This window comes from Molothrus aeneus, chromosome 13 (genome assembly GCF_037042795.1).
Source record: "Molothrus aeneus isolate 106 chromosome 13, BPBGC_Maene_1.0, whole genome shotgun sequence".
Lineage (NCBI taxonomy): Eukaryota > Metazoa > Chordata > Aves > Passeriformes > Icteridae > Molothrus > Molothrus aeneus.
The window spans coordinates 14,101,165-14,123,677 of NC_089658.1; the positions used below are offsets into that span (position 1 = coordinate 14,101,165).

A 22,513-nucleotide genomic window follows, 5' to 3' on the forward strand; every position below is an offset into this window, starting at 1 on the left:
GTAGGTCTGATATGGGGATGAATGGCTGCATCCCCACCTGTAAACACTGTGGGAATTTCATCTGATGCGTTCCAGCGTGAGGAGGTTTTTGTTGGATAGAAAAGGATTTGTTTGGCCTCCTCTGTTGAAATCTTTGCTTTAGCAGAAGGGTTGGGTGGGGGAGAAGCAGATGGTCCCATGAATGCTGTGGTGCTGGACGAGTCCCATGGGGAGATGTGAAGCCAGCTGAGTGTAAGCACCACCCACGCCCCGCTGGCAGCGCCGAGCCCGGCTGTGCCTCCCCTCACCCGTGCTGTGCCACGGCCCCACGGCCTCACCCCAGCTCCAGCTGCACAGCCCCCTCCATCCCAGCAGCCAGACATGCCCAATATCCACACTCAGACCTCCCAAAATGGAGTGCTGCCTTTCCCATGGGAGAGCCCCTTCTCAGTGCAAGAGGCGCGGGCTGTGGAGGGCGTCTCACTGCTTGCATTAACCAACAAGGAGAGTGCAATGGGATGAGCCTTTCCTTTGAGTTCCACTTAAAAGGTCAAGGTGACCATGGGGAAAGCATTAATAAACCTAAAAGGAAGAGCAGATTGAAAATTGCAGGAGGAATGGAAGAAAAGACCACCAGCCTTCAGCTCATCCTTTGTCAAGACCCTCCCATCACTATGGTACAAGAGTCAGCACAATCACTGCTTTATTTCTCTCTTTTAATTACTTACAATTGGATCCTCTGCCTTGCCACATCCATCTCCCAAATTGTCCACCTGGCTCATAAAGTTCTGTTTGTGTCTATAAGGTGTATCCCTAACAGATTCTACACCAGTAACAGTATTTTAATTTTGTTTTTATTACAATTTGAACTACAAGAAATATAAGGTCCTAATAATTTACTGTTGTTCAAATGTTTTCCCTCTTCAAGAGCCCCTTTTTTTTTACCATAGGGCTGCAGTGGTATTGGCCTGGGATTGGAAGTAAGGTGGGAGCTTTCCCATTCCTGTGGTTACTGGCTCCATGCAAACCAGAGACAACCCTGGGCCCAGGCAGCTTCCTTACCTCCCTGACAGCCCCAAGGACTCTGGAAGCAATTCTTCTCAGTGAGCTCTTTGGCTCAAAAAGCTCAAATTTTCTATTTATTCCACAAGTCTTTGTCCTGTCCTTAAAGGGATTATTTTTAGATGTGCCTTTTCTTTAAGGACTTTAATCCCATTAACTAACAATAGGAAAAATTCACACTTGTGATGCAGATATAGGTAAACATTGAAATTTTGGGGTTTTTTTCTGAAACCCTTAGAAGTCTACTTTTAACTATATTGAAGCAGTAAAAATACAGTTTATGGCACACCCAGAGCCATATACTGTATCTGCAGTATATTCCTTTCCTTATTCCTAGAACTTCAGCTTTTAACTTCAAATTCCTGTCTAATATAGAGCACACAACTTCAGTAAAGGCTAATAAATTTCTTAGTGTGAAAATGCTAAATATGTTACCCCTTTTCTAGTGGGAATAAGCCCAGTCAGTGGTCACATATTTTCCTTATAACTTCAGCAATGGATGAGTCATAACCCAAAATTTATTCATAGAATTTCAGCTCTTTGGTTTTCCACCACTTTTATGGGAGGCTGTTGCAGACTTTCCCACAGGCATTCTTTATTCTCCAGGACTTGTGGAATAGCCTGCAAATAATGGTTTATTCAGAGTTGTCCTTAACATTTCATCTGAGCACCTTATGTGTCAATTGGGAAGATGATCCCTCCTAGCACAGTCTGTCCGTGTGATTTGAAGCAAAGTTTAGAAGTCAAGGTTCTGGTGCAGACCATTGTAATGTTGTACTGTAGAATATTTGATGGACAGAACTAGCCCAGCAAAACAAATATCATTTTGTGATCTCTTTTCCTGGTCCAACTCTCGTTAAGATTTTAGTTTCCTTGACATGAGCTGGATCTTTTTCAGAGGTAGCAGCCATCACTGTGCTCTCTGGAAGATTGTCTCCCTGCAAAGAGTCTGTTTGAGTAACTATTCCACTCCTCCCTGGGTCCCTGCCGCCTTGTTGTCAATCCAGGGCACAGCACTCTGCAAAGCAGACTTTGTTCTGCACCCTGGGTCCTGAGATCCATCAGCTGACAGAGTGTTCTATAGCAGCTACCCCAAAATTTTAATTACATTGGCCAGAACATGCAGTCTTCACCAAAAAAAGACCTCTCCATGATAAGGAAGTGTTCTGTTGATTTTGTTTCAACCCTGAAGCACATATTTCCATAACCAGGATCCTGCCCTCAAAACCTGGCCAAGTAGACAGTCTCTGGTTGTCCCTGATATTTTCTTCACTACAGATTCTTATTGTTTTAAATTTCTGGGGGATCACACATCAATTGATTTATCATATACAATAACTAATTAAAGCAACATCCTCTAAATGAGTTTGTGACATTAACAGCTCTGCTGTGATTTATCTGCTTGCTGTGTGATGGATGCTGTGTTGCAGAGATCCAATTTTCCTTTCCATCCCAAGTCTGGGCCCCTTAGTCAGAGTCTGCAGGGGTTTGCTTACAAAAGCAGCTCCACTTGATGTCGAGTTTCAAGCACTACCTCATCCCACACTGAGCCCACTCTTCTGGCCAGACAACAGGCTGCCCCTCACCAGTGACTGCAGTAAAACACCAGCTAGAAGACAGTACAATCTCCTCCACCTCCTCCTGACCTGGGACATTTTCCATTACTAAGAGGATTTGGATGAACATCTGCCATCCAGGGATTTTCTCCGGAACAAAAAAAAAAAAAAAAAAAAAAAAAAGAAAAAAGAAAAAAAAAGTTTGGCAGATCATTTTTTGTTCCTCACCAGGGTCTGGCAGTGCTGGCAGGGCTCACTGTCAGATGGGTGGCTGTGATGCACCAGTGAGTAGATACAGGGCTTATCATCACTTCCTTCCTCTGGCTGCCACAGAGTTGCTCCATTAAATGTGGCTCAAGAGCCAGGGTAAAAGCATTAAGCCATCCAGCACTGCATTAAGTTAAGATCCTTCCTTCAGGAAGTTTTCAGACTGAAACTGTTTTTGCTTTGGCTCACCCTTGCAATTTGCACTTCATTGAACAAGCTGGAGGTCAAAGTAAATAGAAATAGAGATTCCAGACTCTGAGATGTGTTTGCATCTTCTCTTGAGATCAGTACCTGAAACCTTTACACACCTTCAGATCTCCTCACCAGGACAGCTTGGATCAGGAGGGTAGGGCAGGGAGTGCAAGGATGGGTAGCACAGAGCTGTGTGCTCATGGTGGAGATACAGTTGGCCAAATCCAGCTCCACAGTTCTGGTACAAAGGCTTTTAATAGACAAGAACAGATTTTTTGCCTTTGACACACAAATCCTGCCACCAGACATCGTGTGGATTGAAAAGAATCACTCACAGACAGGTGACCCCACTGTGGAATAGGGAGATTTAAGAAATCCAAACCTTTCCCCATCTGATCAATGTGACGCAAGTGTCCTTCAACTGCTGCAATGGGTCTCTGCTGCATAGCTTTTAATTTAGTAATGCATTTTAAATCAAGTGCAGGCATTTGCAATCAAAAGGAAGACAGGATCAGCTGCCAGATAACTGCATTAGCCCTTAGCTAGCTTTGCTGGATGGCACAGAGCTGCCTTCAGCCACCAGACTGATTGTTTTGTTTAAACATTAATAAATTACAGAAACATTCATTGCCACCTTGTTTTCCAAGTGTATTTGACAGAACAGAACCTGGGGAAGGCATTGGCTCTCAAGAGAAGCCAAACTTGGTTCAAGGTGAGGAAAGAACCTGCAAAGAGTCAACCATGCCTGAAAAATGTTTCTTTTAGCTGGATTTCTTCAATCAGTGAGTAGGAATGTTTCCTGTTAAGGCAGTGTCTTTACTTGCTCAGCATCCAATGTCTTCACCTGAGGCCAGGGATGCAGGGAGCTCAGCTGGGTCCTGAACCTGATATGTCCCCAGTCTCCAAACATCCTCAAGCATCATCCCTTTCCTTCAAGAACTCCCTGCACTGCAGGGAAAGCAGAAAGTTCTGCTTCCCAGCCAGCAGATGCTCTCCATCCTGAAATAGCTCAGCCCATCTGGATCATATCCAGTGGTGGTCAGGCCCCACCAGGATCTCCACAGCAGGACTGTGCAGCCTATAGACACAGGCTACAATCCTGTCAATGGGGTTTGATATGATGCAGGAGGTATTCTTGGGAGCAGCCTCTTGTACCTCTGTGCTCCCCAGGAAAAGCTGTGGTTGCAACCAATTTCTTCTGAACTACATCTGGAAAGTAGATAAAATAAATGGAAAAATATATTCCTGAACCTTTGAGCATTATGAACTAGTGTTATTTACACTGGTACTTGCATAAAAAAAAGGCAATAAAATCTGTGGATCTTTTGCAGCAGTGGCAGTAGAAGAGCAAAGGACAACTGCCATGTTCTCCAGGAGAGTGGCAAGCAGGATACAGGGAGAATGCCCAGGGTGGAAACCCATTCTCTCCTATTCAGCTTGGCACTAAGTGAGTCATTGAGACTGTCTTTGAGGACCTCATAGCAGAAAATCTAGCGAAGTCAGGTTAAAAAGAAGAATCCATCTTTCTTAACAATATTAGAGAGATAACTCTATAGAGCAAACTGTCCAGACAAGCCTTAGATTCTCCCTTCTCCTGAAATTTTCCGATCAAGACTGCACTCTTGAGTAAGCTGTCCTTTAGTTAGACGCCAGCTCTTGGCTCAGTAATGAAGGAAGTAGCTGAGCTACACGAGGTGAGTCTGGATAACAGACTGATCCTTTCAGACACAGCTGGGAAAAGCAGAGAGTGAAAGAGATGAAACACTGCAAAGAGATTTAGCCATGCTTCATCAGCCTCTCTGCTCTCACAGCTTTCCGAGCATAAACAGCAGCCTGACAGAGCCTCTCCCTACACATCCTCCATCCCACTGCACTCAGGGGGGTCAGAGGAGTTAAGACATCAGACTTCTGTTGTATTGTTGGTGGCACATAGCTGGGACACGTGCATCCTAAGCTGCTTATGCCTGGCCATTGCTTACGTGCAGGGGATATGTGAGCAGCAAGGTTGGGAAGGAAAGATGTGGGGCTGGTCAAATGAGGGTATGTCCATATTGCCTCAAGTGATGCAAGCTCTCAGGCATGAGACAGGAAAATTACTGTCTTGCCAATGGGCAGAGTTTCTGGTGCCTGAGATTTGGGGTGGTTAGGAGTATCTCTATTGCACAGAGTGCCAGGATGACTTCAGCTGCCACAGGAGCACTTTCAAATTTGCTTCTACACTGTGTACTATTTCCACCCTGTTAACAAGCTGACTGTCTCTCTCCCTTCCAGGCTTGATAGTCTACTTAGGAATGATGGTGGGGGCTGTCTTGCTGGGTGGCCTCGCTGACAAACTGGGAAGAAAGCAATGCCTCATCATATCACTTGCAATCAATGCTGCCTTTGCGTTCCTCTCCTCCTTCGTCCAGGGATACGGATTCTTCCTCTTCTGCCGCCTTATCTCAGGCCTCGGGTGGGTACCTGGTGAATCTGGCCTGGGGCAGCCCCAGCACAGCTGGGCAGTGGGGCTGTGTGGGGTGGGACAAGGAAAGGTGCTCAGGAGATGCATTCCTGGTGCCCAGCCAGGATGGCATTGCCATTTGGGACATGTGGCTGTGTTACCTCACTCTTGACCAGTAGAGCTGTAATGGTGGGAAAGTTTGGTCATTGATGTTCTTCTGGTACTGCCCAAATTGTGCAGAAATGTGGGTGAGATTGAAAAATGCCCACCTCCAAGGCCTCCAATGAGATCCTCAGCAGTTCCCACTGGCTGCCAGTATTTTGCCTCCCTAAAATGAGTGATTATGAAATAACAAGAGATGTTTAAGCAAAGAGCAGGGTATTACTCTGGGTTTATACAAACTACAGAAAATTCAGCTTTTAGAGCATGAGAAGGATCTTGTACATTTTTTGACGTCTAAAGCCAGTCCAGCCAAAGAGAGATTTGCATTTTTCCTCCAAGTCTCACTTCTGAGCAGCCCATCTGTGAGTGTGACCTTCCCTCATTAAACATGCAATCCTAACCACAAACACATTGAAGCTGACTCTCATTTTTCTCATGTGCTGTTTTTTCTCCTCAGTATTGGGGGCACCCTCCCCATCGTGTTTGCCTATTTCTCTGAATTCCTGTCCCGTGAGAAGAGAGGGGAACACCTGAGCTGGCTTTGCATGTTCTGGATGATTGGTGGCATTTATGCTTCAGCAATGGCTTGGAGCATCATCCCACATTACGGTAATTTGTTGCTTTTGAATTTCTACACCACCACATTCCTGCACCACTACACCACCCCAAACCCTTGCATAGATAATGACAGTTCTTACACATCCCAGCACAAATAGCAGTGAAAATAATAGATACCTGAAGTGCTCACAGAAGGTCTCATAGATTGATTGCACGATTGACTGATGGATACTGAGGCTGTAGATAGGACTGGATGGGGTTGCTTTCCGTCTAAAGTCTCAAATACATCCCTTGAATTACACTACTGAAGCCTGAGCTCTTAATCTAAATGTCAGCTCATTCGGGGAAAAAAATTGACTGTGATTATGTTGCAAAAATTGATCCAGTTATCAAAAATAACCAACTTTAATCAGGGAATTGCTGGATGCCGTGAATGACAGCAGTGAGCACAGCACATGTGCTTTCCCTTAGCCGTGTCCACACTGTCAGGGCTGTGTACCTGTGACAAATCTGCCCAGCATATAATGGGCTGAAGTCACTTCTGACTTCACCTAAATGGATGCAGGAGTGGAATGGGTTCCCTGCCCTCAGCTGGAAGTGGGAATAAAAAAGTAGAGGGCTGTAAACTGAAATTTACTTTTGCTCTGAAAAGCAAAAGTCTGCATATCACATGGAATTCCTTGTAACTTGTATATATAATTTAGGAAAACACCAGAAGCAAATATCTACTGGAAAAGATTAATTCCCCCAGTATTCAGTGACACCAGCTGTTTGCAAAATCCTGTTTGAGGAAAGTAGGACAGTTCACAAAACCCACAAAGGAAACCACTAACATTTACCTATCCATCATTTCATTTTTAGCATATTTAAAGCACATTCAGTATAAAGAAATATTCATGCTTTTGATTGACATGACAGAGGCTGCTGGAAAAAATAGGTAAACTTACTGTAGTGATTTCAGGTAGAAATAATTCTATTACCTGCAACAACATTTGCTTTTAAAAACCCTTAGATATTTACATTACAGTTATTTTTCAGATGACTTTTTGATATTGTGTTTTTGTAGCTTCTTTTTTGATTTCCAGTGTTCCACCTACTCTTTTGGAACTTTGTGAAATCATTAGAACACCATGACAGGCCCAGATGAGACTTCTACAAAACCCATTGTTTGATGATTTCCTTATTACGTGAATAAAATTATTATAGAAAAAAATTATTTTAACACTCCTTATTAGATTTGAGCCTAGGGAGAGTGAATGGAGCAATGTAAGAGAATGAGGCTGTACTTTCCAGTTCTTAGCAGGGGAATACCTAACTTGGTCAAACACCAGGAAAAAAGCAGGAGAAGGGGTATCTCAAATGCAGGATAAGGATTTTGATGTTTTTAAGTTTGAACCCCAGCTCAGGTTTTGTAGGTCTGGGAAAAAAATAAACTTGCTTTTCTTACTCACTTCCATGAAATGTGAAATACATATGTGATGTAGGAGATGGAAAGAAGCTGTCTCTAAAGTGCCTCTCAGATCAGAGATTTAACCTTTGTAAACCTTCACTGAGAAGTGATCAATTATCGCCCTTATTCCTGTACCATTTTCCAGCCTTACTTGCCTATAGCTGCTCTGAGCTGTTCCTATCACTGGGTGATTTCTAAACTCAAAGATAAAAGAAGGTTTTTAAAAGGCAGAGCCTGAGCATGCTCCAATTTCTGTCATGAACTTGCTGCTATCCACTGAGCACCAGCCTCCAGTACTAAGAATAGAAAACCTTCAACCTGTCCTCATGTCATACAGAGCTGCAAAGTTCTGAGCAGAGAAAAACTCACAACTCCTGCTCAGTATTTTCACTTGTTGGCTCTTGCTGTTTCCAGGCTGGGGGTTCAGTATGGGAACCAAGTACCACTTCCACAGCTGGAGAGTCTTTGTGCTGGTGTGTGCTCTGCCCTGTATCGCCTCCCTGGTGGCGCTGAAATTCATGCCCGAGAGCCCACGGTTTTTGCTGGAGGTAAGGTGATTCATCTCTGATATCTGCAGAGGATGGCAGGTCCCTAATGTGTCACTGTCTGTCTTTGTCCCATCAAGCACACAGAGCACAAGCTCAGAGGCAAAGCCACTCCTGTGTGTCTAAACCAGCTCCACAGACTGCTTGAACCCCAAAGGTTGCAGACTGTGGGGTCAGTCACTGATGATTAGTGTGTCACTGCCAGGTGGGGTACAGAAGGAAGGTAACAGAGAGGGGAATTTTATCTGTCCAACCAAGGCACTTTGAAAACATCTCACAGAGTTTGGGCATGGAACTGCTGAATCCTGGTGGTAGAGCAAAGGGTAAAGTACATTTCACCGAGTAAAATACTTAAAGCTCAGAAATCTTAAGCAAGTTTCTGTATCTCCACTTCAAGGATGGGAAATGTAGCAATACATAGTTCAAGCCTGCAAGTGTTTAGCAGAGTTGGGATGAGAGTCCAGTTCTCCTCATCCATCTCCTCTCCTTTCACCTGTTTTTAAAGTTCTATCCCTGACCCCTTTTCTACCTCAGGCAGTTTTAAGACAATTCCTTTCTCCAGCACAGAGATGCTGCACTCTGTGAATATCAACCATGCCTTCAGCTCTTCAGGTTTCATGCAGCCCAGGCTGTCTGTGTGCTTCTCTACTATGCTGGACCTCTAGAATTGCTTTCTCTCTGTGCTTTGATAAATTACAGAGCTGGGAGCTTGAACACTTGCTTTCCTTCTCTTTGGTGTTTTCAGATTGGTAAACATGATGAAGCTTGGATGATTCTCAAACAAGTCCATGACACCAACATGAGGGCCAAGGGCGAGCCAGAGAGGGTGTTTACGGTGAGTTGAGCAAAGGCATTGCTTAAGAAAAGCTGGACATACCCTCCTTAGTGCAGCACAGCATGACTTTATTTCTCCTCGGGACTCTTTCAATGTAATCCCTCCCCCAGAAAAAGGACTGTGAGAAACATTTTGTGGGCTTAAACTTAGATGCCAGTCTGTTTTTCCAAGAATTAGTCAAGTCTTTCAATTGCAGAAAGTACTCTTCATTCCTGATGTTACTCTACATCCTTTAGACCAGTGATTTCTCAATTATGCACGTGTTTAATTAGCTTGCTCTAAGAGACTAAAACAAAATAAGAGACATATTAGCCATGTGGGAGAGCTGAGTCACTCCTTTCTCCATTCTGGCTTCTAATCAAAGTCTGATTAAACTTCACGTACTTTCTAATGAGCTTTCCAAACTCCACCTGCCTCATATCCAGTCTTCAATCTCTCCACGGGAAAGTGGGATGAGTGGCTATTACTCATTGGCCTGCTGCTTGTTGTGAAAAAGGTCACACCAGCAGAGTCGTTAACAGTAAAATCAGAGGAAAGGTTTATGCTGGGGTTAGCTGCAAATTACTATAATTCAGTGTTAAAATCCTGGTGAGCCATCCAGGGAAGAACTCTTGATTTATTCTTTTAAAGATGAGAGCACACATGCTTTTAAAGGATGGAAAAAAAGGAGATACACTTGTGGGTGAAACATGTATTTTTGATCAAGAAGGAAAGCAACACTCCGTGTTCAGAAGGGTGGTCAGGAGACTGTGCCCCTTGGGAGTGATCCTTCAAGGAAAATAAAATTTCATATCTGAGCATGACAACTGCATGCAGGTTCATGTAGGATCTTAATGAGCATGTGTTATTTTTAGGCTACCAACCATTTGAGTAATGCCAGCCCTGATAGCAAAGGTGAGAAGTGGTTTTCTTCAAATCCACCACCGGCTTTGCTGTAACGCTGAGCTGGGAAATGAACCTCAAATATAAATATATATAAATATATATATATATATATATATCTCACAAAATAGGGCACTATGAGAGTCTGAGCTGAGTAGGAGAATGAAGGAGCTGCTGTACAGCCCCCATTAGTGCTGGTTACTCCGTGCCACAGAGCCATGACTGCAGTGGAGGAGCTGAGCTCGGTGTCGCACCTCGAGGCTGAGCCGAGATGTACTGACACCCACTGGCACAGGAGGCTGATCACTGCTCCTGGTGTGGCACAAACTGTCAGGGTTTGTGCTTTTCTGACAGGCCAGAAGCTGTCAGTTTGTGGTGAGTCAGCCTGTACGGGACAGCTCCCAGATCTGACATTTAATCGGTGCCAGGAAGAGGAATGTGGAGACTCCAGAGCTGAGCCAAGGCGCTCATTCACACTCAGAAATTTATTCAGCAGATTTTTGCCTCCTCCGTGTGTTTACAAACAGTTCTGTTTGCCTTGAATATGTCCTTCAATTAAATTTACTAAGCAAATATTTACTGGGATCCATTTGTAAGTTTTACTGAGCAGTCCAGTTCAGGTATTCAGCAGTGAAAATTCAGATTCTTTTGGTGAAGCAAACTGGCTGCATTGTGTGGGCTCACTTGATGGCAGGATACATTTTCAGCTGCAAAGATTCCCATCTACACATTCATTTGTCATAGAAGTTCTGTCAGTGGTATTTAAAAGATGTTGAATGACAAATGTTCCTGCTAGTTGTCTCAGAAGAATGAAATCCTGAGGACACAGTCTGGGTACAAGTGGCTGATCTTGGAGATAATTTTTACTATACTTTGTGAGTCCTGATTTGTAGTGGGAATCTGAAGATAGAGAAATAAGGTAGTATACAGGAACATTAGCCAGCAAATGTAAGATTGAAGCGGACATGATGTACTTAAAATATTTCATGGAAGAAGAGAGAGAGAGAGGATGAAGGGATAGATGAAAAGAAGGAAGCAAGGCTTATTTCTGTTAATAGTCTCTTGCTGTAATTAAATCAATGAGCTCAATTGGTAATGCTAACTTTCAAGGAAAAAATAATATGGGTTATTAGGTAGAAACATTGCCCAGAAAACAGTGGAATTTAAATCCACCCAAGATCAATTCTAGAGACTGCAGTCCAATTTTTTTCCTCTTTTTTTTTTTTCCCTCCAGGTTTCCTATATCAAAACTCCAAAGCAAGTAGACGAATTTATTGAAATCCAGAGCTCAACGGGGACCTGGTACCAGCGATGGCTGGTCAGAATCACAACTACTTTAAAACAGGTAAAGAGAAGAAAAAAAACTTCACACAGTGCTCCAGTGCCTCCTTGCTTCAGGTCATTGTATCTTGAAACCCTGACTCCCATCTCAGAAAATGTTCTGGTTTTTGCAAAGAGCTCTAATCTGAGTGCCATGCTGCCAGCCAGGCCCCAAAATGCCCCTGTGAGCATCACTGCCATCCAGCAGTGCAGAGCTTCCAGGAGCAGCCACAGCCCCAAGCACTTGGCTCTCCTCCTGAGCAGATAAATATTGATTTTCTCTCCCCAAGCTTTAAGTGGAATTACCACCTGCAGTGGAGGCAGAAAGTGCTTGCTCTTTGTTCCTGCTGAGACCAAGTTTCTAAGAATATTGTATTGTCTCCTGGGTTAGTTTAACCTTTCACACCTGCTATACTGCTCACCTAATGCCCATGTAGGACTGTGGAAGCCTTGTAAAACTTCTAGTCTTGAAGGATGAGCTGAAAATAAAGGAAAGTTCTTCTTAATAGCAATGCAGGTGCTACACTATCACTATACTTGTGTCAAGATAAGAGGTTGAGGAGTTGCATCCCCTCATGTTCTTGATAGCATTTTCTGCAATGAGTCAAGAGCAGATCTTGGTTTGCCTCCTGCTTGGCTTCATCCCTACCTGATTTCATCTTATACCTCCTAAAGTGCCAGCTGTGTTTGGGCTTTTGCTCTTCAGAGAGCTTTTGATCTCAGTTTGAAAGCACTCCTGACACCATACATATATTTGAAAAGATAAAGTTGTCAGAGGGTCTGAGAACAATCTCATATCCACATTTGGTGATATAACCTAAGAGAGACACTGCCTCATACCCAGCCCTGATCATGCACTCCAGCTCATTACAGAGGGCTCAGATCAAGTACTCTGGCACTGAGCTGAATAAGTGATTTTTGTGAGCCACTTACTCAATAAATATAATTTTGAAAAAACACTGAATATAAGCCACACATCTGACCTTCCTCTAATGAACCCATTTTTCTGACATGAAGTTTATGATGCACTCAGAAATTAAGCTGTCAAGTGTCTGCTGGAGTGTCCTGGCAGCTAATTCCTTCTTTTGGATTTGTAGGTCTGGGACAATGTGCTATATTGTTTAACAGCCCAGTACAGGATGAACACACTGATGCTGGCTGTGGTTTGGTTTACAATGGCCTTAAGGTAAGGAAGATACTTCTTTATATTTTTCAGGAAACTAAAGCATTATTCAGAGTCTGAATAGTTATTTACACATGTAAATAAACTATTACAAAATTAATCCTGGTCTTATTTTAAAGAGTCTTTGTGAACTAAGCCTTGCTCTCCTACAAATATTGATCAATCTGACTGCTTTATATGAAGTACAAGGTGCTTTGAACAAATCAGGACTTGAGAAGTGGTTGGTAGCACAGTAATAGATTGACTTTCTCACCTTTAGATCTTTTATTTGATCTTGTCCACACACACAAAAAAAGACACAACCCTACCAGACTCTCAGCTGTTCCTTAGTCTAGATCAAAACCACTCAGGGGAGTCTAAATCTAAACTACCTGTAAATTTTGTTTAACTCTCACTTGAATTGCACACTTACAGAAATCAGCCCAATTTGTTTATTCTCTGCTAATTTAATGGGTAACACAGTTTGCACATTTCTGTATTCCCCAGCCAAGGGGAACTGAAATGAATTGTCCTGCTTCAAGTGAAGGAGAATGGACCAACATTCTTCTGAGATCAGCAGGGTGCTTAGAGCACAAAAATACTTTGCTCAGTCCTGTGTCGGAACTGAGCAAGGATTTGTGTCAGACATGCATCACATTCAGAGTTTAACAAGTTTACAAGCTGTGAAGTGGGTCTTTGGAAGAATCTTGTGTCCTGATGTGTCTCCCAACCCTGCTGCAGTTACTATGGCCTTATTGTCTGGTTCCCTGACATGATCCGCTATTTCCAAGACGAGGCATATGAATCCCGGGTGAAGATCTTTGATGAGGAAGAAGTGTCCCATTTCACCTTTAATTTCACCCTGGAAAACCAGATCCATAGAAATGGAGAATACAGGAATGACAAGTAAGTGAACAGAATTTGCTTTGATGTTTTCAAACTGAAATAAATTTCTAGAAAGCTCTTTCTTTTCCATTTTCCATCAACTTGAACTTCTCCGTTTTTCTTTTGGTCCCTCTAAATCTCTCAAGTCCCAGAGGCAGTTTTTGAGAGACAAAATTTAATTTTAATCCTTTTTTTCCACCTACTTTGCCTCTGTCACTGGCTTCTGCAGAACCCAGGGGATGCCTGTGGGTCGTCCTGCTTCCAGCAGCCCTGTGTTGGGATCAGGGCAGCAAGTGCCCACCTGGCCGTGCTGGGCAGCCCTGCATGCAGAGGTGACTTCTTTTTCTTTAGCCCACACTGACATCTACTGGGCTTGGGCAGCCACTGGTAATGAACTTGCTGCTGTAGTTCCAAAATAAAAAGCTGTTTCTTCCATTGCTTTCCTTCCCTTTTTCCTCCTATTTGGGCTGGCTGGCCTTGTTTTTTCTTCTGCATCCAGCCTGGACCCCAACCACTCTATGTTCCACAGCAGTGTAAATCCTGGTCATTCCATTACTACTATTCAAAATCCCAATAAAATCCCAATAAAAAAGAAATCCCAATAAAAAGGAAAAATATCCCTCTGTAATTTCTGTGATTTCATTGCCCCAGGCAGACCTAACAGAATGCTGCTCCAGCTGCCTTGCTGGAAGGAGCTCCTCCCCATGTTCAATGTTACACAAAACACTCATTGTTTTAATCTTCACAGCTGAAACCACATCCCATTGTTCAGCCAGGTTGTTCCAATCCCCTCAGAAACCATTTTCTTGCTATATATTTTATATATTTGGTGAGGGACCCCAACATGTGTCCTCATGTCCTTCCATACACCTTCCCTGCAACAAGGAGCTGAGCTTGATGATGCAAACCTAGCCCCACAATTCCTGTTCCCCAAAAGAAAGTGGTTAGAAGTGTATGTTGGTCAAATTTAGGAATTGGGGACATTTTTCTTATGCCTACAGGAGGTGTGGAATTTTCACTAACCTCATTGAGAATTAAGGATACTCAGCACCTGGCTGGATGAAGACATAAAACTGTGATGTAAATCACTATTCTCCCACCTTGGCCCTCTCCATTTCAAATACTCAAAACCTCATCAAGCTAAATTGCAGTAATGCCCAGAAATTATCTCAGAATGGTTTACAGCTGTGTTTGCTCTGCAGCCCTTGGCTGTGAGCTAAAACTCCATGGATCACCAGGACATTGCTCTGTGAGTCTTCTAAAGTTGGATGTTAAGAAAGCAAACTGCAGGAGGGAAAATGGGTTTGAACAGCCTTTAGGAGTAAATACATTACAAGTAAATACATCACTGAGAAAATGCAGAACAGCTTAAGTTTTGCTGTAACCTGTGAGACCCTCTACATGGAGCAAAACACTTGAATAATCTTCTCATGGTATTTTGTGCATTAATAATTTCTGTTATTAGGCTCAGTCAAGAAGCCCTGCAGTGCTCATTTAAAGGTGTAAACAACCATGATGTTACGCTGTGTTAAAAGTGCTCAACTCAATTAAGCTGCAGAGTATATGTTAGAAGGCTTTTTTCATCTGGTGACAGTCATGGCCTCTTTAACTGGAGCAATAATGCTTGTTCTTAATAGCTCTTTACAGCCTCTAAACATGTCTGTGCATTACCTAATACATCTTCTCAGTGTTCCTGCAAAACCTCACAGGTAAATCAATATTGTGTCATCCTTCAGGCAGCCAGGTCAGACATGTCACACTTCCCATCAGAGGAGAAATCAATCACCTGACACAGTTTATTATTTTTAGTGAAATCTGTTTTCATTACATGGTAAGTAATAAACCTCAAACAGAGATGGTTACAAGCAGAACTCAGATTATCTCCCCATTCTCTCCAGAATCCCTGCTGCATTTTCACTTTAAAAATCACTTTGAGTTTAAACAACTGTCAGAAACCTTTCACCAAATGGCTCAACTGGCTCTTGATAATGTCTGGTTTTATTTATGATGGAGGAAGGGGGAGACTAAGGAAGGCAGCAAGGTCAGCCCATGAAGGAAATACCTTGCATTGAGTGAAATTCTGTCATTTTCAGACAGATTAGGACTGAACACGAGAGGATTTGTGTCCCCTCAGCTTTAGAAGTGCATTTTCTCAGATGTGATTATTTTGAGGAATAGAAAAACTGCACAAATCCTAAAAGATCCATGTCTCTTCTCAAAAAAATACTCTTCAGACCCTTCCCTCCTAGTAAAACACGGAAGGACCTGGAGTGAGTTATATATTCAAGCAACATCTTTTCTGTAAATGACACTAGAAATTAGAATTAGTGCTCTGTCTCATGAAACAGCCACTGCACACTATACAGTGTAGAAATTATCTTAAAGCACAGAGTGAAGTTCTGTTTCCTGCCCCACAGATTTATTGGCATGAAATTCAAGGAAGTGAGATTTGAGGATTCATTATTTGAGGATTGCTACTTTGAAGATGTGAGATCCAGTGAGACCTTCTTTGAAAACTGCACCATCATCTCTACTGTCTTTTATAACACCGGTAATGGGATTCCTGCTGTGGTGTCATCTCTGTAACTAGGAACTTTTTCTTTATCAGAAAACTATTTTATTAGAACTATTTTATCTGCTTTCTGGGAGAAAGGATGGTAGGGATCTGTGTGTTTGAGTGTGTGCTGGATAATGAGAGTGATGCTGGAGGAAAAGAGTGTGATGCATTTGGAAGGTGACCTCAGGTGGCTCCATCAGAGATTTTGATCCCATGGCTTCTGTTGTCTTTGGGTGCTGTATGGGAAATGCAAAATTCTGTGCTCAGGCAGGTTAAAGTGATGGCAAAATTCTCAGCACTTTACAGCTCTACTCAGTAAAACTGGCTTAAAATATAATTTCAAGCCACCGGCAGTTGAAGATCATCATCAGTAAAATAAGTCACTAATTTATATCAAAAGTCACTAATAAAATTCACTTTAAAAAGTCACTAATTTATACAAAAAAAAAGCTCTTAACTTCTACTCTAATAAAGAACAAATGGTAATGCTATGAGAACCAAAGCCTGCATTGCCCTGTCCTTGTGGCATGGGGATGCTGGTTCAGGTGACTCCAAAAATAAAAGGAGTGTAAGAGCTTGCATCTGCCAGGAGCCAAAGACTCAGCTAGAGTTTGCCACTCTAATAAATTTTCACTGAAATAAATGCTCCCTGGCCATTTCCATTGGATGAGAAACTTCTCTGGGGTCTTTGGTTTGGTCCTTGCTGTTGTATGGGAGTTCAGCCAAGCAGGGTCAAGCCTTTGCCTCTTTCCCTCACAGATCTCTATGAGCACAAATTCATCAACTGCAGGCTCATCAACAGCACCTTCATGAAGGAGAAGGAAGGCTGCCACATCGACTTTGAGGAGGACAATGATTTCCTGATCTACCTGGTCAGCTTCCTGGGCAGCCTGTCTGTGCTGCCAGGCAACATCATCTCTGCTCTGCTCATGGACAAAATCGGGAGGATAAAGATGATTGGTGAGTGGGGATGGTGGTGATGGGGAAGGACAGGGTGGAGCTCAGCCCTGCTCAGTGTGTCTGCACACTGGCATGGCTCTGCTGGGAATGAGCCATCCCCAAAACAAAAGGAGCAGAAGGATAAAGACTAGAGGGTCAGGCAGGTGATCCAGGGCAGTAAGTGACCAATTCCCTGCCTCCTCACCCTGCTTTTCTGTGTGTCTGTAACATTTTTTTTTTTAATTTATTTTGCCTTTTGTGTCAAATCCTGCATGTTTTTGCAGTGTTCAGCAAATCAGGGTCAGAGCTAAAAAAGTAGCTCTTGATCCTGTTGAGTTGCTGCTGAAGTCCAAAGCCTCTGTATAAATAAATGAACATGTTGCTTGTAGCAATGAATATTCACAAAGGTTATTTGATGTGGCAGCTTGACAGCCTAGGAGTTTCCTCTTTTGTTTTTTTATCTGATTTTCAAATGATTGCACAAGCAGCTTCAGAGACCATATGGTAAATTAACTGACCATGTCACAGCCAAGAAAGGAGCCCACTTTAGCATCATGAAAATAAGTTATCAAGTTATCACCTTATCAGCTTCATGAATACTTTGGGAATTGTTGGTGCTGCAGCCTCCAGGGTTCAGAGCTTGCTCTCATCCCATGATATGGGAATCATGCCCTGAGGGACAGCCACAGGAAGGTAATAAAATCAGGGATGTGGCTCAGGGGTAAGGGATGAATCACTCTCTTGAGCTCTTCTCTCTCCTCTGAGAACAGAGAAAAGGTTTAGCTCAGCCTCACCTTCAGACAGGTTAAATTAGAGCAAGATGAGTGTCTCAGGAATTTACACTGAGGGAAAATGAGCATTCATGTGGTGAATTTGAAAAAGGCACAAACAAACCAGAGGGTCTGTGAGAAATAAACTAGAGAAAGCTGAATGAGAATCAGATTGTCCATCCTGCAAACATGTCAGTGTTTCAGCATTTTTATCTGGAATTGAGATGACAGCTGCAGCCCTAAATGCTTATTTCTCCTGCAAAAAGAAGAGAACGGGACAAAAATTAGTAATGACATGCTGAAATGCTTCACTATGGAATTTCCAATTGAAAGAGCCTTCTGGCATCCCACCTGTATCACTCTGAGGAACATATTATTTCTGGTCAGCCTAACAGGAAAACTGAATTTCTCCTTTGTGTTATGTGCCTTGCTGGGGTTTCAATTCATTTTTATCACGACCTGCCAAACTTTATCTTGTACAAAACAGCAGATCTCTTGGTGCCCTCACCAGTGCTGGGCTGGGCTTTTGCAGCAGGGGGAATATCCACACCACACTGTGAGGATGTGGTCTGGTCTTGTACTATGGAGGAGAAGTGGAAAAGGAGTCCTGCACAGCAGCTTTTCATAGGCAGGCCACTGCATGATGCAACAAAATGTCCAAATTGAAGCACTTTAGTTAAACTTCAGCATCCAAATAATTTTGGATGGCGCTAAATTGACTCCAAAAACACCAAACAACAGAGAAAATTGTTTGCTTTCCTGGTAATAAATGGAGATTTTTCAGCGATAACAGAACTTTCTGGTGAAAAATAGTTTAATTTTTCCCAAATTTCGTCTTTCAGTTGAAAATTCCCAATGGGGTAGAAAGCAGTGATGTAGCTATTAATATTTCTGAATCTGAACTGTGCCTAACTGAGCATGAATGCTCTCACTTTCTCCCTCGGTGATGTTCATAAAATTATGGCTCCTGTGCAAATGTGCCATGAAATCTAATGATGTTCTTATAATTAAAAGAGACCTCAAGTGCTTCATACAAGTGACTGTAAGTTATCCTAATTGGGACTAGAAATGTGTCAAGTGATACGATATGAAATGCACAAGCTTATCACTTGAAACTCAAGTTGAAAAACCTTCACAATGATGCTTGCTCCTCATTGACTTTCATGTTTACTTGCCTCTTCTCTTCCTGGGTCCGTCTGGAAGTCTGAGATGCTGGAAGCCTGCCTGGAAAAGCCTGTCTTCACAGTCTTTGTAGAGCAGAACTATCAGCGAGATCAGGTGGACATTGAGAACGTTTCCAGGCTGGCTTCCAGCATCAGAGAATGGCAGATAGGTGGCATCAAGGTGTTTTTGGATCCTCACAGATTTAATACTTATTGGGATGAAATGCCATCACTTGAAAGCCATCTTTAATAAATGTATTTGCTCAGCTGTTGTCGCTATAGGACACGAAACAACACGAGCGCACACACTGCTGCTCTCAAGGTGAAGAAAAGGGAAGTTTATTTTCTGACTTTAACATTTATAGTTTTCTAAAAGTGACAGTGGATTGGAGGGTGAAAGTGTCACCTCTCCAATGACACTGGACAAACCAACAGTCTATCAAATTTGAAGAGAATAAAAGAATGCAAAACAATAAGCTATTTACAGAAAGCGTGCGAGAAAGTTTGCTACAAGAACGCAGACATCAGAAGGCTTAGAAAATCTTAAAAACTCAGGCTGATTTCCACAAGCTGTGGACAGGGGAAGAGCACAACCAGGCAACAAGCTGTGGCAGTGTTTTTCTGTTGGTTTCCCCCCCTGCAGGCGGCTCGATGCTGATCTCAGCCGTGTGCTGCTTCTTCCTGTTCTTCGGGAACAGCGAGTCGGCGATGATCGGCTGGCAGTGCCTCTTCTGCGGGGCCAGCATCGCCGCCTGGAACGCCCTGGATGTCATCACCGTGGAGCTCTACCCCACCGACAAAAGGTGCTCAGAACACGTCTCCCTTAATCCCCACCCTCTGCCTAGTCCTCTTGGTTCCCAGCAAAAAAAAGCTGCCCTAGAGACACGCAGGTGGGGGAGCTGTATATTTTTATTTATTTCACTTTCACCAGTCCGTCAGGGCTGTGTAATGCTGGCTCAGAACAGACATTTGCAAGCATAATTCTGCATGCGTGGCAGGTTGAACACAGGGATCATGTGGACATATGGAAATTATGGGCTGATAATTCAAAGAATCATAGAACCATGATATCACAGAATGGTTTGAGTTGGAAGGGACCTTAAAGATCAACTAGTTCTAAACCTCCAAATGAAAGAAGCACTCTGTCATTTCCATGGATGTGCATGGAAATTTGGCCTCTCACACTGCATCCCCATCCTCTTGTCATGACTCATCACTGGGGCAGCCCTCCCACCCAAAACCTGGAGAAAGCCATGTACACAGAGTGATTAGGGACCTGGGGAAGCGCAGGAGACTTCAGGACAATGTCCTGCAGATTAAGTCTTTCCTTACATCATTATAAGATCCTTTTTGCCTTTTTCAGACTCTTGGGGCAAGTCAGAAATGAAGGAGAGAGATTGTACATTAAAAGTAGTGGGATTTTAGCTGCTGAGTGAAACAGAATTTAGAGGAGAGCTGTGGTTGCTTCTCTGGTGACAATCCAGTCCAGGCAGCCCTTGGAAGGGCTTTGAGGAGATCTAGAGCAGATTTTGTCCTGCTGTCTTTAGGGAGGGCAGAGGCTGACAGAATGGGCCACTCAAGGCCCCTAGAGTGGGTCACTCTAGGAAGAAGGTGAGATGAGAAGAAATGGGTGCACACAGACATTCTCCTCATTCACACAGACACAAAAACCAGCTGCATCTATTTATCTACTTATTTATTCCACCCAGTTTTACTTGCTGCAAGCGTAGCCTGGGCAACATGGGAGCATTCACAAAATTACCCATCCAAAACCTTGTGTAACTGTGCCAGAACCTGCCTTCCAACCATTGCTTTCTGCTTTTCCTCCCCACAGGGCAACAGCCTTTGGCATCCTCAATGGGCTTTGCAAGTTTGGTGCCATCCTGGGGAACTCCATCTTCTCCTCCTTCGTAGGGATAACCAAGGTGGTTCCCATCCTTCTGGCCTCCTCCGCTCTGGTTGGGGGTGGCCTGCTGGCTCTGCGCCTGCCAGAGACTCGAGAACAGGTCCTGATGTGAGCAACAGAGGCTGTGGGGGCTTGTGGGGGGTGGGGGCAGATGTAGAAGAAGAACACAAAACAGCCATGTCTGGAAAACCCAAAACGTTCATCCTGCACTGTTCTGTCGGTACCTCAAAGCGAGACGGCAGAGGGGAAGAAGAACAAAGAACAACCCGCAGGGATTTCAACAAAACCATCGTTCCTGACTTTATTACAGCCACGACTGGTGCATGCAGCCCCCACACACCCCTTGCAGAGCTTGGGTTCCACCCTGCCTGTGCCCCTGTCCCTGTCCATCCCCCTGCAAGGACACCAGAGGCAGACAGCAGCTCTGTGCCCGCGTGGAGGACAGACGGGAGGACAGACCCGACCCTCCTGCCCTGCCCAGCTGGAGACCCTGCCCTGCCCAGCCATCCAGCTGTGCTCAGACACACAGAGCATCCAGGGAGGGCAGGTAACAAACCTGCTCGAGGTGAGCTCCAGCAATAGGGCTAACAGTTGCAGATGTGGCCACTGGCCCCAGCTGTCTTGTTTTTGGGATTACCACTCCACCCGCCTGGAAGAGTGAGAGTCCTGATTCATCGAGGATGTGAGGGTGGGTGCTCAGCTATCTCAGAAGACTCAGAGCTTCAAAGCCCTTTACTGTCTTCACTTGGGCACAGGGAATTACTAGACACTTTCTTGCTGTGGAAGAGAAATATCTAAATAATTATATATATATATATGTGTGTGTGTATTTACACCTACTTGCAAACTTACATACACCCATTGAAGTGATCAGCTATTAAAATTAGGACTTTTAATTTCTGCACCCTTAAGAGGATTTTAAGAGTGACACTAAAATCCCAGTAATTCAAGATTATCAGAAGTCATGATCAACTTAGTGACACTTTGCTCTTTACATCCAGATACCAAATATTTAAATGTATTATTGGCTGGGAATATATATTTCTATAATGATTAAGAGGGTTTTTTCCTTACAGCTTTCACAGAGGAGAAATTGTTATGATATTGGAGCATTCCACAAACCAAATGTGTACATATTATCCAATGTAAATAGGGGATTTTTGCCTAATACCTAGAGAATGGTAACTGTGAATTTACCAGCATTTTAGCCATATTATTTGAAGAATATGATGCTTGATTTTCTAATATACTTGGGTCTCATTGAAACACTGTAAGCACAGTTACTTAAAGCCATTTAACTTGTTACACAGGGAATGCACACAGCAAGCTTTCACTGTACAGAACATTAAATTCCCCATTAAGTGGCACAGTTTAGCTTGATATCCTGTGGAGAACATTTCTCAAATTCCTGTGCCCTTTTTATCATACCAGTTAAGTCCTGTTGCACCTAGAGGCAAAGTGAGTTGTGTATTTTAGGGTGTGTTTTCTTGGGAAACCAGAAGGAAAAACACCCTGTTCAATAACACACCAGTGCTCACAATGGATGAGATAACACTAATTACACCCTTTCAACAACTCAGCAACAGACCAGAATTGATCTGAAACCACCACATAGTGCAGCTCATTTGTCAAACCAGGATATTCTGTGACATAAAAAAGTTCTTTTGTACTTTTCCTGGTGATCTTCTCATTTACCTTTTCTTGGATCTCCTTTTGTCGGTTTTTGTTTGGTTTTGGTTTTTTTGGTGACTTTTTTTTTTTTTTTTTTAAGAAAATCAAGCAAAGCTAGGCTGAGGTGCTGCAGGAGTGATGTCTCACACCCCTGCCTTTGGCTGCACAGGCACAGCCCTTTGCACTTAGGCACCAGGGCCAGCCCAGGCTGC

The 22,513-nt window shown here is 43.3% G+C and overlaps 1 protein-coding gene across 2 annotated transcripts in view; it reads left to right on the plus strand.

Annotated features, from left to right (window-relative positions):
* The window catches only part of SV2B (synaptic vesicle glycoprotein 2B), a 62,429-nt gene extending 40,130 nt beyond the window's left edge, over positions 1-22,299 (plus strand). For both annotated transcript variants that reach the window (XM_066558711.1, XM_066558712.1), the window contains exons 3-13: positions 5,328-5,508; positions 6,116-6,267; positions 8,081-8,214; positions 8,957-9,046; positions 11,163-11,273; positions 12,346-12,434; positions 13,152-13,316; positions 15,713-15,846; positions 16,612-16,812; positions 19,368-19,527; positions 20,559-22,299. In XM_066558711.1, coding sequence (XP_066414808.1) covers positions 5,328-5,508; positions 6,116-6,267; positions 8,081-8,214; positions 8,957-9,046; positions 11,163-11,273; positions 12,346-12,434; positions 13,152-13,316; positions 15,713-15,846; positions 16,612-16,812; positions 19,368-19,527; positions 20,559-20,742 — 1,601 coding nt within the window. In that variant the 3' untranslated portion in view covers positions 20,743-22,299. The remainder of the gene's footprint in view (positions 1-5,327; positions 5,509-6,115; positions 6,268-8,080; positions 8,215-8,956; positions 9,047-11,162; positions 11,274-12,345; positions 12,435-13,151; positions 13,317-15,712; positions 15,847-16,611; positions 16,813-19,367; positions 19,528-20,558) is intronic.
* Positions 22,300-22,513: the final 214 nt, after the last annotated feature.